The sequence below is a fragment of the Alosa pseudoharengus genome, unplaced genomic scaffold (assembly GCF_046254945.1).
Source record: "Alosa pseudoharengus isolate Yale_2024_CS ecotype anadromous, Long Island Sound unplaced genomic scaffold, YU_APseudo_1.1 YU_APseudo_1.1_scf_8, whole genome shotgun sequence".
In the NCBI taxonomy this organism is placed as follows: domain Eukaryota; kingdom Metazoa; phylum Chordata; class Actinopteri; order Clupeiformes; family Clupeidae; genus Alosa; species Alosa pseudoharengus.
Window position 1 is genome coordinate 38,727,437 of NW_027468870.1, and position 19,054 is coordinate 38,746,490.

Genomic DNA, 19,054 nt, shown 5'->3' on the forward strand with positions numbered 1-19,054 from the left:
CATTTTGGTCTGTGTTCCTTTTTTCCAATGTTATTACAGTCTTGTTTCCATATGTTACACAAAAATGCATATACATATTATGTTTGCATTTATGCAAAGTGAAGGGAAACACTTAACCAGAAGAATACAGATATGGGTTGAGCCCATTTGCAATAACTGCTTATGGCAGAAATATTCATTTCACTGATCCATTTCACGCAGTGTAGGTCAAGCCCGAGTACATGTAAACAGGACAATTTTAGAGGTCTTGTGTGGGACACTAATACGTGGAGAATTGCACATTCTACAAACGAAATCACACGGCCGAACCATGTCGGTTCTCTCAAATGTCCTATGGAGGGCGCCTTTGCTTTTCGGAATGCCCCCACGGGGATAAGTGTTGGGCGTCCCGTAGCTTTGTCTGTGCTGACCAGTGTTGGGAGTAATGCCAGAGACTTTCTAATGTGGAGACACAGCACTCAAAAAATACTCCATAGAAATGCATGGGGCTAGTTTGTCACGCCAATATGGCCGTTGTCATATCCCACCCCTTCCTCGGCAAAACGTCGACATGTGAATACATTGAGCCAATCATGTGGTGTGATCTCGCAGCTGGAGCAAGATTGGTGTCGTGAAGCCTTGCGCACGCGCAGTTCGACCCAAAGACTGTGCCCGATGAGTGCCCATAAAACGTTGGTATATGGCCGCCGAGTGGAGGGACTTGCCTAAAAGGACTTTGGTAATGCGTTACAAAAGTAATGTAATTACTGTTATATATTGCTGTTTGCAGTAACGCGGTAATGTAAGGCATTACTAAAAAAAAAAGGGTAATATTTTACTCGGTACAAACTTCAGTAACGCGCGTTACAATGCATTTTAACCCGAAATGAAGTGGTGTTTTTTTTATATACATATTCGCAAACACCACCGCGAGAACAACAGAGAAGAAAAAGTCGTGCATAATAGTAGAACGTATCTCCTGATACTAGATGAAGATGACTGTTGCTGCAGCAGACTGAAGTCGGATTCTATTTGCTGGATAGACATAAGCCTACGCTCATTATTTTCAGCTTGTCAGAGACAAGGATATGAAGAACATAATAGTTAAGTAGCCTAAGTGCACTTTGTGTGCGAAACCGAAAGATCTCTCTGTGCCTCGCGAAATAGCACAAGTAATTTAATAAAACATCTAAAGTGGTGCCATGCTAATCTTTTTGATTCTTGTTAAAACACAAACTATGCTCTTAGTAGTGCATGTCAGCTTTGTGCTGTTAACTTGAATTAAAGAGAATAAAGGGATAGAAATGCAGAAAAAGATTGTGTAGCATGGCAATGCCACCGCTCCCACCACGCGCATCATGCACCCAAATATAGCCAATGAAAAGTAGCTTTACTGCAAACGGCGTTTCACTCAATAACGTTTACAATGTCAAAATGCACTAACACCATGTTACATGCAAGTTTGATACTTTTGGGGTTCTCTCAATCTCCACCACGTAGTACTAGAATGGAATTGGTGGGTCTTCAATAATTCTTTTTCCAAGCATTTCATGAAGCACATGATATGCCGAGTCGACTGAAACGCATTCCATTCAGATAGCTAGGTGGCTACCAGGCACATAATTCACTTTTAATTGCAAAAAGAAATGTGAAGCAATATGTCATTGCACACTTCCATTTCCAAAGCAATGAAGGCTGCTAAAATAACAACTTAACATTGTGCATATTATGGTTAATATTGTGCTATCAATGTAACTCAAATAAACAAGAGCTGGCAAAAGCATAGACTGTGTTCTATATATACAGTCTATGGGCAAAAGGGCATTATAAGAACGTAAAGATAAATGTTGTTAAAGTGACAGTGCACCATTTATAAGTAAAACAGCATTTCTTCAGAAATTAATGTTTAAAAACACACAGTAATGGTCTTAAATTATAAGCCTTTTTTATTTTACTTTAGGTGTTTGAGTTATCATTTAAATGTCACTCAAAGCCACTCACTTAGGGCACCGAAATGGCCAGCAGGCCACCATCTTGACATTGCTTTATGTAAGCTTTGATTCAGGCTCTGTTGATTTTAATGAGAAGGCCTAGGCCTTAAAGTTACAGTATTTCTATCACAATTTACCAGACTTTGACCTTTTGTCAGTTTTTAACAAAATTCTGACTATGATTGTTCCTTGTATTGCATCATGAGCACTGCTCCTATTGAATTCTACTGTTAGCCTTAAGCCTAGCTCAGTCATTATGCTATACCACATCTCCCTCCATTGGAAGAGCTATGAGCTGCATTGAGAGTAATAAACTGCATTTAGAATGCCAAATCCATATTTCTAGATATTTTGGTGAAAGTAACTTAAAATTAATGCAATAGTAGTGTAATGCCTTACAATTCATAGACAGTAATATTATAATGTAACAAATGACAGTAATAAGTAATACATAATACATTACGATTTTAAAGTAACTTGCCCAACACTGGTGCTGACACTAATATCCTCAGGTGAAGCACGAGTCGCAGATAAGAAAAGTATCAATGAATCGACGTCATTCAATGAAGAATTAGGTCCTAAAGGAAATCAGCACTAGGCCTAGTAGCTAGTCTGGGCAAAAGAGATGTGCCATTCATGTTGACCAGATAGGCTACGTCATAGGTCATAGGCCTACTCGTAGTGACAGGAAATACTCGGAAATTCCTAACTTTGTAACTTCATCAGAGTAGCCTACAGCATGTTCTGGGCTACATCGTTTTCCTTACAGCATTTGTCTCAAATAGCTCTCATTGAAGACTTTTTTGTTTACCCGTTTGGCTGCTTTATGCATGTGTGTCTTCAGTGGACTTCCCACTAGGCCTGCTTATTTGACTAGATCACTCATTTTGCCTAGATGCCATGCATTGCATGTCTCATTGTGTTAAAGCAGGCTACATAGCCTAAGAATTAGGAGGTGGCCAGGCAATTCCATTATTAACCTTGTGCAGCTAATCTGGTTGGAGGTTAAAACTGGACGTAGCCTACCTTTGGTAGCTTATCACAGCTTGGATCATCATCAGTGCCTCTGAGAAGTCTTGGCTGACATGTTCAACCTTTCTGGATAGGAAATCTAACAGTAGGATATATCATGTGGGCAAGGGTCTCAGGGCAGTTTAGTTTGTGATTTGGGTGATTCCATGTATCTACCTGAAAACATGATTTTTTTCTGCAGTAGGCCTATAATTGTAAGCAGGTTTTATACCTCCAGTTATTTGTCTGGAAGTGATGCATAGAGTGTTGTCAGACACATAATCACCTTCACACATTATTTCTATACTGAATATGGGAAAGGTAATTTACCAGACTGGTTACACTTGACAATGAGGCAACATGCGGGTTAGAAGCTTGTCATTAACTGCAGTGTGGTTAGACTCAGTACAGGCCTATAAGATTAGAAAAGATTGGTGGACTTGGTGTTCATGGCTCTAGAGGCTAGTCTGAAACTAGTCACAGGCTTGTCTGTTCAAGTGTTGGGGGTAGTGTAGTGGTTAAGGAGCTGGGCTAGTGAGCAGTAGCCTTAAAGTTCAATTCCTGGCTTCCACCGTTGTGCCCTTGAGCAAGGCACTTAACCCCAAGTTGCTCCGGGGACAATGTAATCCCTTGTAATATAGTTGACATATGTGATTCACTTTGGACAACAGTGTCTGCTAAATGAATACATATAAAATCAATTTGAGGCTCAAGATGGCAAAATCCACAGTCAAGTTGTTGACCCAAGTGAGGTGGTGCTATGTTACTCCGACCCTGTAGTCGAAGTATATCAGGAGTAAAGAGACTTTAATCTGATAAGAGGCTAAAGCTGCTTGAGACCAGGGGAAGAAGGGATGTAGGTGAATAGCAGATTGCACTGTCTGTTGCAATGGAAAAAGTGAGACCATGCTGTATGCTGTATGAGGCCACCGCGACAGGGATATTATAAGGACATTCTTGCTATGAAACAAGATTAATCTAGGCCTATCGACAGACATGAGAAGTTAGACCTGACATGCTGAGTCTGGATGCCAGTGTTTACAGCTTGAGATGTAAGGTAAAAAATACATTTGCATTGATTCTTTTGTTGATGCAATATTCTTGACAAATACACATTTGTATATCAATTTATGGTATGTGTAGCAGTGGTGTGTGACAAAGTATTGCAAGTAATTTGGTTTAGAGCGACAGCACATTTCAGCCTGAGATTTAACCATAAATCATGCCTGTATAAGCGCATGTTACATGTACTGTAATACACATAAACTGTTCTTTTGTGATGTTTATTGCAACACTGACTTGAATTATTATGTCTTGTTTTGGTTCAACAGCATGGGAATGGCACTGTTGGTGGTGGGGTTCAGCTGCAGCCTTATTGGCTGGATCTGTGTGTATGTCTTCATTTGCTACGTTAACACTCAACGGGGCTACGAGTGGAACTGCAGACTTGTTACTCTTTTCCATGGCATCCTCATAGTTTTACTGACCGCTTATATTGCCTTCATTGATGGGCCTTGGCCCTTCACACATGTAGGTGAGATTCCAATGCCACTGAATATTCTAACTCTCCATACATTCTCCGTGAGTCTATTGGGTACAGATACCTAGTGCTTGTACATGTTTAAGACTTAGTACAGAAAAGTGACTGTGCTCCAGAGGATACCTAGCATAGATTCATATTGGCCTAGGTGCCACAATATTTACCATTATGCTCTGAACAATCATAGCATCATAGCACCATATAAACAACCCCTTTTCTAAAAATGTTGGGGGTGTGAATTAAAAACAGAATATTATTAATATTCGAACAATAAAACAATTAATATTTAATTGAGAACAGCGCAAAGACAATATATTAATTATTGAAACAGAAATTGTATTATTTGTTTTGATGCCAGCAACACGTTTCACGTATCATTCAGCATTAACTGCACCTTTGTAGATGTACAAGTTGCCCATGCCATTGGAACTAATGCGCCTGAACTGTGCACTTGTAACAAGTTGGATCATCCCTCTACTCTTTAGAGAGAGACCAGATGGCAGCATGTCTGGATCATTTTTAGATATGTTTTTTTTTTCCCTTTGCATGGTAGTTTTAACCAACATTTGTAGATAGAGCATAAAACTGTGCTCATAGACAGTGGTTATTCGAAGTTTTCCTGAGCCCATACAATGATTTTCATTACAGATTCAGGTCTGTTTTTAATGCAGTGCCACCTGAGACCTCAAAGATCACGGCCATTCAATATTGTTTATCAGTCCTGTCCATTGCTTACAGAGATTTCTCAGGATTCTCTGAATATTTTAATGATAATATGTACTAGATGATGAAGTCCCCAAATTTTACCTTGAGGAGCATTATTCTTAATTTGTTTAATTTTTTAAACAAATTAAGCAGTTTTTCACAGACTGGTGAATACCTACCCGACTTTACTTCTGGGAGACTCTGCCTCTCTGGGATGCTTTTCTTATATGCAGTCATGTTGCCATTTAACCTAATTAGCTGTGAAATGTTCCCGCCTTGTGTTTTCTTTAGCATTGCACAAGTTTTCCAGCATTTTGCTGCTCCAATCCCGTCAAACTCAAAATTATCTTATATTTTTCATTAAAATAGTAAAATAGTTTCAACATTTGGCATGTTACCTACCGGTATGTTCTATTTTCTATTAAATAAATCTGATTTGCAGATAACATTCTGTTGACATTTTCACTCATTGCTTAATGCATGCATGAGCTAACATATCTTTTTGTTAGTGCTGTGCAGTAAAGATCTGATCAACCCTGTTTTTCTGCTGTCTTTTATTTCCACAGGTGCAGAGAATACGCCCCTGCAGGTCTTGGCCGTGCTTATCAGTCTGGGTTACTTCATTTTTGACATGGGCTGGTGCATGTACTTCCGAACAGAGGGCCCTGTGATGCTTGCCCATCACATTCTGAGCGTGCTGGGTATGCTGCTGACCCTGGGTCTCGGGGAGTCCGGCACAGAGAGCTGTGCCGTAATCTTTGGGAGTGAGATCACCAATCCCCTCCTGCAGGCGAGGTGGTTCCTGAAGCGTGCTGGCCAGTATGACAGCCTGGCAGGAGACGCCGTTGACCTCTTGTTCATTTTACTCTTTGGCCTAGTGCGCATTGGCGTCGGCAGCATCCTCCTCGTCGCAGTGATTACGTCCGCCCGAACTAAGTTGGTTATAAAGGCGGGAGGGGTGGCCATCTACACACTGTCCTGGATCTTCATGGTGGACATCACCCGCTTTGCCTTCCGGAAAAGTTGCGGTAAATACAGACGCTGGCAGGAGCGCTGCATACAGAACAGTGTAAATGGAAAGGCTCATCAGAATTAGCTCCGACCTTAAAATGGCCATCCAATCACACCTAAGTGGCTCCCTAATGAAATGAACGACAGAGTGCTGATATTCATTGAAATGGAAAAAGACGACTGATATCACCAACTAGCTAACATGGAATTCCTCTCATTTCTCAGGCAATTGTTATAGTAAATATGTGAGTGACCATTGGACACTGTGTTAGTAGGCTGTCAATGTCTACTGAGTATTCAGCTGACCTACAACTGTATAGTAGGCCTAAACTAGTATGGGTATTCAGATGCAGCCATAGCTTATTTAATCAGACATCTCTGAAGTTGTATTTATTACTGTTGTATGATTTCAACAATGATTGTCAAGTGCTTTATACACACTGGAGGTAGGCTCAGTGGTGTAGTCTACATGATACGCAGGACTACGCAGTATACCCACTTAAAAAGCATCACCATCTCACTATACCCACTTAAAATAGGCAAGGATAGCCTATGTATTTACATTTGGGGTTGATTACAGTACACCCACTACAGCTAACTACTAGGCTACATCACAGTATAGGCTATCCACTACAGCTAATGGAATACAGAGTATACAGAGCTAATACAGAGTATGGATGGAATCAGTATGGAAGACAATGTGGGGCCGTTTATACGAGAACGATTGCGAAGGAAGACGACAAAATATTTTATCATAAGTGCCTTTCGTTTACACGGCGACCCCGCCATCGGGGCTTGAAGACGCAAAAATCTGAAGACTCCTTCCAGAGTGTAGAGTGTCTGACAAAAATCCTGGACATTTTGACCATCCAATCGACCTTTTTGTTTGTAAGCAACGGCGCCTTTCGCACATCTAACCCAAGATAAAAACCGTCATTCTAAACGACAATTGTATAGCTAAAATTAGTAAGAATGACAATTTCTAGTTATTTGTTTAGTTAATTGCTTTATTTAATAGCAGACCTTTATTATTTTGTTATATTTTCAACAGTTTTTAGTTGTGGACACCTGGGGGCAGTATTGAGAAAAAAGGGGGAATACATAATTAGGTTCTGCTTTTTTGCTTATGTGGATCCTTTCTCTGTCTCTCCTTGTCCCACACACTCTCCGTCTCCACCTTACCATTTCTAATGAACCTCCACGGTGCGTGCCCCCACCACCACCACCCATGTTATGCTACGTCATTTGTGTAGAGCCAATAAGGCTGTGCATACGTTTATGGACGTAGGCACGCTTCAATTAAACTGAAATATACATTTTGCGCATCATGTACAAAAATCCGGGACATCCGAGTGTCCAGGATTTTTATTTTTATTTTCCTGGACAGACCATGAAAATCCTGGACAATCAGGAAAATCCTGGACAGGTGACAACCCTACGACCCGGGTTGCGTCTCCGTCTAAACGGCTAAACCAGAGAATGTCTAATAAGGGGAGAACTGCCACTCTCGGAAAACTTCCGGTTTCTAAACTGTTCTGAACTGGTTGCAGTTCCTTCTGTGGTTCCACATGAGGGCGCTCGTCCACGAGTGCAGAATGCATGGAGGTCTATGGAGCTGTACCCCTCAAAATCCACTTTTCTCGGGATATAATTTTTTTCCAAGTAATTTGAATATTGTTTTCGAAAGGGGAGGCAAAGAAAATACACTTGGTTGAGTATTATATTTTTTAACGTCACTTAATTGTTCTAAAAAGCCTTTCAAACGTGTCAATGACGTCATTCATTAGCACAATGCTAGCGTGTTATGGGCAACAACGACCCAACCTGTAAGAAATCAAAAGGACATAAGTACTCGTTCATTCAACTTTTGACCTATAACCCATGTTGAAGTTATACAAACTACAATCAAATCTGAGATTTGTCAACGACAATCAGGTGAAAGAGGCAAATTTAGCCGTCTAGCTCCATTGACTCCCATTCATTCTGCACTCATGGCGATCGCCCCCAGTGGAACTCTGGTGGAACTGCAACCAAAATTCGGTACAATGGGACTTAATACGGAGTGGCAAGGCTCTCCGTAGACGGGCTCTGGCTAAACCAAAGATCCTTGATTACCTCTCTGGCTAAACTGTCAAATTAGAATATCTGCGCGTGACGTACCGGGGTTCTATCACACCACCACCCAGCGGTCTGGAATGCATACCCAATCGAATATCACATAGCCTACTCTTGCGTCTTCATAACAAAGATTCCCCCCTGAGAATGCTCGTCTAAACGCGAATAAAAAAATGAAGACGAGACGCCACTTCTGCGTCTTCTCTTTTCATCGTCACCGTATAAACGTAGCAGATCATTTTTGTTAAACTTCTTAACTGCTTGAATACACTTGCATACCTCTGATCAACACTAAATGCTTTAGTTATTTAAATGTATGGTACAATATGGATATAATGTAACTGTAAAAGTTTAAAAGTAAGTGTTTGTAACCTAACTTTCGTAGGCTTACAGCACCTTTGGTTTACCTCTGACATTTGTCACACACATATCCTACTACTAATATTTATTATTTTGATATTATTTGCTTTTTATTATGTCCAGACTATCTGTTAGCAAGACAATGTTAACAAAATATGATGTCGCACTGTGAACTGCATGAATGTCTTTCACTATGCTTGTTTGCTGGCTATTGTGTATTAGGCCTATGGATAGTGCATTTGAGATGTTACAAATGTTGTTTTAAGGGCAGAAATCAACTTTTGTGATGCATGTAGAAGCCTAGAATTAATTAAAAATATAACCACATTATAACAACAGCCTGTTGTAGACCTAATGGTTGATAACCAACAAGAACAATTTTGGGGTCCCTTTTTATCTCTATGTTTGTTCAACAGTAGGGCATCTTTAAAAAACATATCTCAGGGTGTCCGCTGTCTAGTGAGGTTTTAGGGTAACACAGACTGCAGTGTCCCTCCTATAGCATCCTGTGGCCCTAGAGTCCGGGACTGTGATTTTTTTTTCGGCGGAGGGATACCTCGGCAGGGAGAAATGTCAGCAAAGCGTAGGAATCTAGGGATGTAATTGACTCAAAGTCAGGAATTATTTTGGTTTTAAATCTTCCCAAAGCGGTAACGTAGTGAGCGATGAAAATTTGGCAGTAGTGTCAAAGTAATCCTTTACTCTCAATGATTTTTATTTTTCGCTATTTCAAATTGGTGTATTTTCCAGAGTAAAGACAATACGACAAAACTGCTGGATTTGGGGAAAAACATGGAGACAAGGAGGGGAAGGACTCGACTAAATGACTAAGCTTGAAGTTTTCAGCCATCAATGCATTCACAAATCTCTTGGAGTTAACATGTATTGGACATTTAAGATACATCGATTATTTCCTGTGTGGGATCAAATGTGCCGGAAAAATATCCTTTGAATCTGGACATCAAGATAGCTTTCGAACAAACTCTGCTCAGTTGACATCAAAGGATTCGGAAGTTTTCTCCCGAAATTCTCTCACAGAAGAGTAGCCAATTCTGGTCGATGGAATTGCACTGAGGAATCACAAATGGGTAACATGTAGCCTAACATATCTTACCCCAAGGAACACCTTAAACATTATAACTCCGGATAGCACAGCGGCAAAGTGGTGTTTTGTTAAGTATTTTCCATCTAGTGTTCACCTCAAGAGGCCTGTGTAGGCTTAATGAAAATACCACGTATAGATTGTGACGAAAGATGTGCAATTTACGTGTTAGAATGTTAATATTGAAGGAGTAGGCCTAGAACTTTTACAGGCTTCCGCAGTTGTAGGCTACAAAACTTTTTCGGAAATCGGACTACAAACGTGTTTGGAATAATTACTATTACTGGAAACTCCGTGAGAGATGGGAACATATCTGAAGAGAAATGTGGTCATTGACACGAAATAAATGCGAGTGACATTTGGACAGCAAAATACTTTTAGTCTTTTTTTTTGACTGAAGGTTGAGAGTTGCGAGGACTCTACCCAGAAAAAAGGTGAAACCGTCAATTATAGGCTACACTGTAGCTGGAAACAAATTAACAATAGGCCTGGGCGCTGTTAGCTAGCAAATATTTCTAGTTTTCGGGCGAAGAAGCTTCTTATTTTCACTTGAATATGTTTTGATTGCAGCCTTTTTGGAAGTATTTGACAGTTCTTCGACATATTAACTATGGTTGCATAAGTTATTCAGTTCTCCATGTTCAAAACTATTCAGCATATTTTTCTATACAGGACTACTGTATGTGGTAACATTTACCATCGTTTTCTTCAACCAACAATTTCCTGTCTTGTGAGAAGAAGCGTAAAGATAGAATTCTGGAACTGGCCGAAGACGATACAGTGGAATAAGCTATCGTAGACAATTGCCAGTATCACCATTCGTGTCGAAACGTATTGGTTGGACACCAAGGAGCACCAATTTTCCGACGTACGAGGGAGATTGTGCACATTAAAATGATAGTTGGATAAAGGCTGAAGAAATTAAACGAAAGCCCAATGAGTGGCATACAGTCCACGATAACTGAGAGGTAAATGCTTACGCATGTTTTCAACACCTTTTTCAAAATATGTATTGCCTTGCTTTTCTTTGAGGGTCTATCTAACGATTCCTAAGTAGCCTATATGTCCCCAGCATGGGTAGCCTATAACTGCTATGGCTAATAAGACCAATAGGCTTTGATGCCAAAATGTAACAAGGCTATTAATGATGGGTTTCTCATGAGAGCTGACATTTGATTTAGATTGGTTTAGCTTGACCCCCAGAGCAGGATCTGCTGTTCTGTCAAATAACAGTGTATGTTGTAGTGTACTGAAGTTGTGGTGCTCTGGGCAAGGTAATTCCTGTGGTCAGATTTGGGAATTGCTCACCAAAACAGATGGCCCTGTACCCTCCTGCATGGATGCCATCCGTTGGCAATAGAGGCCAAAATAATTTTCCACAGTATTCAGTAGCCTGGTGCTCAAAAGTGCAGTTCAATAGTGCTAAGAAGTGTAGCCTACCTCTTCCACTAGAGTTCTAGCTCATTACACACATATACTGTATGTATTTTGGTTAATACGTTTATGAGACACACTCTTATTTTGGAAGATTTGATAATAGGCTTGCAGAGGGAGAGTGTTGATGTAGGCCTTAATATATTTATGTGCCTATAGTTAGACAGGTTGGAGTAGACTTGCTGAGCAGATAGGCGTACATGGTATCGGCGTTGGCAGAGTGGCAAAGCATGTGATGAATGTGAAGAAAGGCCATTAGTGACTTAAAAAAAATGAAGGAAGGAACCATGCAGAGTACAGAGATGCCTCACTAGGCATAAGATACCAGAGACATCTATGCTTTAGTAAAGTTGATTGTTGGTATATTTTCACACATTTGAGTTAAACTTGTATTGCTGGTGGTTTGGAGAGTGAATGAAGGGAATTTTATAAAATAATTTATAAAATGAACCAAAATATCCAACAGAGGATGCACATGTAATTATTTTCACTTTCCATTATGGGTTTTGAGAGAATTATGTAACAGGGATTATCCCTAAGTGATGTGACATTTTATTCAGAAGAATTTGCTGTTTGCCTTGATGTTGGAGTAGCATAGCAAGTGTGGCCTCAACTGTCTTGATGAATACCTTCACATACTCTGGACAGTGATTGAACCCCCTATGGACACAGGAAGTCAGGCAAGCACAGGAAACACCAAAAATGCTCCAGTGGCTTAGTTAATAAGTGCAGAATTTCATTTGAACAGTATGTTATGATCTGTTCTGAATGCTGTGATTACTACCATACATTTGTATACAGAGGGTGTCCCTCATATGTTTATTAATGAGGTGTTTATGCCCTGGTGTAGCTGTATTGTTTTGGGACAAGTGTCACCACCAGCAGTGGGCCAAAGGTGAGCTCCCAGTCTAAATTCACCCACTCTTGGTGGAGAGGGAAGCCACTGTGGAACAGTCCACTGCAGTTGCTGACCAGTTAGAGCTCACTGAGCAGCACAGTCTGCCCATTATCTGCTCATATTACTGCTGTGCATGCACATCTCTGTGAGCATTACATTATTAGCGGGGAAGACAGAGTTACAGGCACTCTTCAAAAAATTGGTGATGACATGACTATTCGATCAACTTAAAATAGTGCTAGTGATTTCTTGTGACGCACAGTGATTTCTGACTAGTGTACTGTATATGTTCATTAATAATGGTTGCAAAACTGTTGTAGTTCATTCAGTGAGATTGCTGTGTTTTCCTTTTGATTAATTGATTAGTTGTTTGACTGATAAAATGTTAGAAAATAGTGAAAACACTTTAGCAGTGTTTCCGACAGCCCAACATTATCACCTGAAATACCTTGTTTTGTCTAAACAGCAAATATATTTAGTTTACTGTCATAGACGAGTAAGTAAGCTGAAAATATAAAGAAGCTGCAATCATAGAATTTTTAGGTATTTTTCTTAAAAAATGACACAAATGATGGTAATTAATTTCATAGTTGACAACTAATTGATTAACTATTGCAGCCCTACTATGGGCATGACTTGGCTTTCACATTGAATTATACTTAAGGAGCATACACAATGAACTGGTGAGACAAATATGCAAGTCCTCAGATCCTCTAAATGAAAGGCATGGTTACTTAATTAGACTCCGTAGTGGTGTACCATAATACTTGTTTATGCACAGTTTCAGGATCAGTTTGAATGAGCTTGTTTCTGTGATTATTGTACTACTTCTTTGTGTGAGTGCCCTTAAGTGGACACCTAACATCTTTTCAGAACCTCAGAATCTAGAATATCATCAGTGACTAGAGCTCACAGTAGAAATAGAACAATCCCACTACTGAAGAGTATTGGTCAGTGGTGCTATTCCCCATTTCTGTCCAGAGATGCCATAGGGCACATTCATTTGAAATGGTTGTCTGTTTACCATAGTAAGGCATTATGAGAGGGCCATATGTGAATCCACGCTGAGAAGGCGTCTTATGTTGCTGTGTGGCACAAGCCTGCTTTGTTCTCTCTCGCAAATACCATATTCCTATTATTCCTAATGTTGCAATGAGTTATTGGTTCCTTACAAGACGTTTTATGATATAAACATGCTTTGAATGTATAGTACACGAAGTTGTAGACCACCGTTTCCCACAATTCAGTTTTGTGATCTATTCATAGATGACAGGTGTACGGAAATGGCACAGGAAAGATAACAGCGCACACCAGGCTAATGAGCATTTGAGCCATTGTGGTTTACTCCCAAACTTAAAGTAGGTTAATTATTAAGACATATAGTTGAAGGAGGCAATTGACCACTACAGTTCATTAACATACAACTCCATGAGACATTTCTCTCCACCACTTTGTGTGGCAGCACCGTGTCCAACTCAGTGAAATCAGCCCAGAGATGGAGGAAAGTAGCATAAGCGTGGAGTGTGTAGCATGAGCTGTGTGGAGGCGGCGGGGGCTTGTAGCTTGCTCTTTGCTCTTTGTCACAGTGTTTCGCTGATCTGTGTATTTTTTACCCCCGAGGCCCGCTTGGGAAGTGGTGACATCACTGATAAACAATGTCTGTCAGCCCGGCCAGGCCACCAGCCTTTCCTGACAGGCTACAGGCCATGAGTAATGCATGATGGGAAAGTGAAGAGACTGGCCGCTGGTGGACTGACCGTAGAGCCAGTTGTTGGACTTTGGATGTGTTCGTTCAAGATAATTTGTGTCAATTATGCACTCAGCAGATGTTGTCAAGCTCAGCATAATAATTGTAATTAAAGCAATAGTATGGTGTTTTCATCTAGAACTAACGAGTTAACATACTAAAAGCCAACAGCCTTGCATTGCCAACAGCAACAACAGAATAATTGTCACTGATAGTTAGCTTGGTGACAAATGGATTTTGGTCATATCTTTGGCAATGTCATGCTGTAGTTGTTTCTACACAGTTTCATACATTTTAGGCCTGGGTCATCACAAAACTGCATAGTGAAAAGACTGGTTGGCTAGTTGGACTGACCGGTGTGTCTGTCTGGTCTTCACATGACCACATGTCATGAACACATATTTAATGATGCTGTAAAGTCTAGATGGTCTGCAAAAGCATAGTTGTAAAACCTGCATTAATGCACTTTCAAAGTGGTGTGCAAAACTGTGATTCTTTGAATTCAGAAGTTGAAATTTCACGTGAGGAAGTTTATTTTACAGATGAAGTAGGTGTTCGGATTCATGGCTGTTTATTGGTGGTTATTGTGGCCCTTTCTCACACTACCTGCTTATAAATTGGGCCGTGAACCACAAGAGCCATGCTTAAGCGGCTAAGTGAGATTTATTAGCTCATCCTTACGTTGCACGAGATACAGCACGATATAATCATCTTCCTGCTGCACCGATGGATGTCCTTCCTTCCTAAAGGATAACAATACAGACATAAACCAGAGCTTTTCAACATACAAATGGGCCTTAATGTGGTTCTTCTGATGTGTCACAGAATCAGATTGTGAGAGGTTATGAATTGTGAAGCATGGTTATCAGAGGTTATGGATTGTTATGAAGTAGTAGGCTATCTGCCGATGGCCTTTTATCAATGCATGTGGGAACTGCTGACACAGAGCCAAAGGGGAAACACCTCCTGGTTTCTTACATATTTTTGGTCTTAGTATGCATCTAATAGCCTTTTGGTTGGTTCCTCATGAAACTACTTTTAATTGTTGTTAACTTAGTATGAAATAGTTTGACAAATTGCACAGTTATATCCAAATGAAGTGCTGTATTTGGAATGGTTTTATTTTTTAGATTGCAAGTTGCAGCTGATGTTCTTGAATAATGTTCTATTGTCTTAATACCCCCTCTGAATCTCAAAGATAAGTCACGATTTTGTCTGTTTGGTCAGCTGATGATCAGCAGTCCAAGTCAGCATATCCCCCTTCTATGTGTAGAGTGTAGTGTAGTGTAGTGAAGTATATAACAGTGTGTGTGTTCATGTGCACACATTAAGTGAATTTGAATCTCCGTTCAAAGTGTACAATGTTGTGAAACTACCTGTGAACTGAAACAACAGCAACCATATGGTTTGAGTGCTTTTCACTCTTTCCACTGCGCTTCCCCCCTCTCCCCACTGTCTGCCTGGCCTGGTGCATGCCTTGGCTTGCTCTGCAGACAGAACAGAACAGAGCAGAAGCGCTAACCAGTGGAGGGCCACACCCCGACAAACAGCCTTGTGGAAAAAAATGACCATCCGCACGCTTGATAAATGAACGCCGCTACGCTGCTGTGTGCAAACGACTGCAATGCACAGGGGAGTCTGTCGTGTGAGTGTGTGACCGTAATTGATTTGTCTGAGATTTAACTGATGCCCCTCAGCTCCAAATGGCAGAGTCACTCAAGAGAGGATTGTCTCTCCCTCTCTCTCTCTGCACTCTTGAGTTTAAAAACTAGGGAGTGAGGGGAAGGGCCATGGCTGAACAGGAAGTGACAGGATATCACAGTTCTGCCAGCAGTGACAATTAAGGCCAGTTAGGCACTCTTGCTGGTAATGGAATTCATTTGCAAAAGTACTACCCTGCTAATGTGCTTGGGGGTTGGATGTCATTAGTCATTTGTTCACTTGTTTCTCACGCTCAATGTAGCCCACTAATCGTATCTCAATCAACACATTGGGATGGCATTCACAAATTAATTATTATGAATGGGTCCTTGAGACCTGTTTTGAAAATATTCACTGTCTATTTGTGAACTTCTATAAGTAGGATGCTTTCAGTTTTCCAGTAGGCACAGTAGGGTATCAGTTGCGATCTTGGTAAACAGAAGTAAATAAACAGAAGGCCCTTCCGGATTGCCTTGACACTGGTCACTGAAAAATGATGGAATTTTCTGTACTATAATTAATGTGGTGGTAAATATGTAATATGCTCTGATGTTAATTTCTTTTAGTTATGCATGGTTATATAAATATAAATTATGATTGTTATAAATAACGTTTTGTTGCAAATCGATATGTCATTAGTCTATCCACCACCTATGTTATTCCTCAGTTAGTCAGAAGTGAAATAATAGAAATAATGGTATTCCCCAAATGCACAAAAACACTCAGTGTGTTTACATGATACTTGAAAAAAAACAGAATTATTGTGTTAGTCCGACCCAAACCAAGTTTTTAAATGCATGTAAACATGTTAGTCCGACTGAAATCGGAGGAAATCAACGATATTTGAGTCCGACTAACACACCTACATAATTTCAAAATAGCTTGAGTTACTCAAGCATCTCGATCTGACTCAAGCTACACCCCCCCCCTTCCTCCCGTGCAATTGAAACTCTCCTTAACTTGTATCTCGTTGGTGATTGGCTGGAATAGTTTGTTATGTTTTTATGGTCCAGGCTGGAGCAGATTGTTTTTGTTGCCATTTTTGGGGCCTGGGCTGTTTACAGCGCACAGGCAGCTAGCGGATGGTGAGGTGATGTTTGCTGTATGTGACAAAAAGTTTTAGCTTAGAAACCACGTAACATCGCTTAGAGCACCTTTAAGCCTTATGCCACAACGCTACATACTCATAAGTTGCACCATATTTCATACATATATGAATTAACATCCCCCAGAATGTCCATACGAACATTCAAGTAATATCAAGTATTTAACTAGTTACACTGATGATGCAAAATTCGCTAGTGAGCAAGCTAATCAAGCTAATATGGAATGGTTTGATGTTTTTGAACGGGGAGTGGAGCATCTAGATCAGGGGTGGGCAAACTTTTTGGCTCAAGGGCCACATTGGGTTTTGAAAACTGGCCGGCGGGCCGCACAAACCCCCCCCCCCACCCGCCCCCCCATGACACACACAAAAAAAAATATTTTTTTTATAGCCTATAATTTAGTATGAAACGTATTTGTTTTAAAATATGAATTGCTTAAAAATGCTGATAATTTTATGCTGTTTAACAAATGTATAAATTGTGCACTGTCGCTTTAAGGCAGTCGCTTTAATTCACGTTTATTTCTCAATGATCTTCTGCCTGCTCCGCTATGGCTAGTACCTACAGCTGGGCCCTCTCACAGTTTTTAAATGGTCAGTAGTGGGAACTACTGTTGCCTTCATGATTTCCTTTTAAAACTTTCTTATAAGAAGGAGATATCAATTATCAACAATGACAAGCCAGCTGGAACCTGCGGCTCTCTCTCCCTCTCGTGAGTGCAGACGCGTTCCCAATTAAATGGATCGCATAATGTTCACGTTAGATCTGCTGCAAAGGAGATAACTAAGAGTTAACTTAGTTTAACATGATGTTTTGACATTGACATAATGTTCTCTAAGGAGAGTGTCTCTATCGCAGGAAAAAAATAGCGAGCAGCCTGATAACCAAATGAAATGCTCGGAGGGCCGGATGAAAGTGCTTGGCGGGCCGGATCCGGCCCGCGGGCCGCAGTTTGCCCACCCCTGATCTAGATGATCTACGCCATCTAGCATAGCGGAGTAAAACATGCACACCTCGGTCAATAATTCCCCTCCCCTTTGATTCCCATCCAGCATGTAAACGCAGTAGTCCAGTCTAATCATCTAACCAGGCTATAACTAGCTCGGCTAAACTGTGCTGTAGTGACTGAGAAGACACTGGATGCACATCAGAGTGTGTTCGAAAACAAAAAAAACAAAAAAACTAGAGCGTCCAGAACATACTTTAAGCTGATGTACACGGAACAGTGGTCGCTGGTCCCCAGCGGTCAGTCCCACAGGAAGTGCCACTTTAAGGGGGAGACTGAAAGATAGAGAGACCTCTCATGAAAAAAGAGGAAATGGGCTCCTGCCTGGCCGGCGTGGTTTTGGAGCCTTGAGTGCTCGTGGCGTTGTTGGCCTATAGCAGCACAGCAGTGCCTCATGCGCCCCACACGTGACCGGCCCTTTGACTTTCCCAGCTGCATCTCCATAGCAACTGCCAGTTATGTGCCGCAGCTTTCCCATCCTGCCCTGCCAGCAGTGTGGTGGTTGAAGGGGAACAAAAATGACTTCCTCAGGACAGCCTGACCATCGGCTCTGTTGACCCACTCTTATCTCTGCGTGCTGCCGGTGCACACACACACACACACACACACACACACACACATACACACGCTGCTGCCATGAGGGCCCTTCTCTGAATACAACACTAAAACCCACTAGAGGAATGCCTCCATGTGCATTGGGTTTGGGTAGGTGTGTGTGTGTGTGTGTGTGTGTGTGTGTGTGTGTGTGTGTGTGTGTGTGTGTGTGTGTGTGTGTGTGTGTGTGTTTGTCAGTCAGTTCTTACTCTTCGGGGCAAGAATTGGTGTCGCCGCCCTCTTGGCTCACTTTGGTAGTATTGCAGCTCAAGAGTGAATGTTATAGGAGACTGATGACTCAGTCTCTCCTTCCCGCTGCATTTTCAGCGCTTCCTGACAAATGTGGTGGAAGCATAAAGAATGTGGAAAAACCAGCTGTTCAAATGCAAAGCTCTGAATGGCCATTTAGATCAGCAATGCTAAGGCCAGCTGTAAGGGTTGAGGGGGTTGTGTAGGGTCAGGCAGGCCGAGGGGGCCAAGGTAAACATACCAGCGCAACGTTGTTGCCACTGAATTCTTCATCACTCTGGCTGATGAAATCTTCTGTCAGACAGTAGCTGCTGAATTCTCTGGTGTCATAGCTGACACATTCCTGTGTACAATAGCTGGTGGACTCTAGTTTAACAGCTGCTGAGTTCTTAAGTATGTTGTCGATGCAGGGTTATGCTAACACATCATTTCTATTGAATAGCATGTCTCTGTCTTTGCTCCTGAAAATCCTTCAGTGACACGCTGTTGGTTATTCCAAAAGCAT

At 41.1% G+C, this 19,054-nt stretch overlaps 2 protein-coding genes across 3 annotated transcripts in view; both read left to right on the plus strand.

Annotated features, from left to right (window-relative positions):
- The first annotated feature begins 4,319 nt into the window (after positions 1 to 4,319).
- tlcd5b (TLC domain containing 5b) lies at positions 4,320 to 6,322 on the plus strand. Its single transcript, XM_076274999.1, has 2 exons — positions 4,320 to 4,515; positions 5,793 to 6,322. The coding sequence occupies exons 1-2, from the start codon at positions 4,320 to 4,322 to the stop codon at positions 6,320 to 6,322; spliced, it is 726 nt and encodes a 241-aa protein (XP_076131114.1).
- A 2,958-nt stretch (positions 6,323 to 9,280) lies between these two features.
- Positions 9,281 to 19,054, plus strand: part of arhgef12b (Rho guanine nucleotide exchange factor (GEF) 12b) — a 51,438-nt gene continuing 41,664 nt past the window's right edge. For both annotated transcript variants that reach the window (XM_076274709.1, XM_076274710.1), the window contains exon 1: positions 9,281 to 10,782. In XM_076274709.1, the coding sequence (XP_076130824.1) occupies positions 10,751 to 10,782 (32 nt within the window). In that variant the 5' untranslated portion in view covers positions 9,281 to 10,750. The remainder of the gene's footprint in view (positions 10,783 to 19,054) is intronic.

Bases quoted from the DNA above. Each gene is read 5' to 3' on its own strand.
- tlcd5b (XM_076274999.1), top strand. From the start codon at position 4,320: ATGGCACTGTTGGTGGTGGGGTTCAGCTGCAGCCTTATTGGCTGGATC. The intron at 4,516-5,792 runs GTGAGATTCCAA...TTATTTCCACAG, and splicing joins TTGGCCCTTCACACATGTAG to GTGCAGAGAATACGCCCCTG.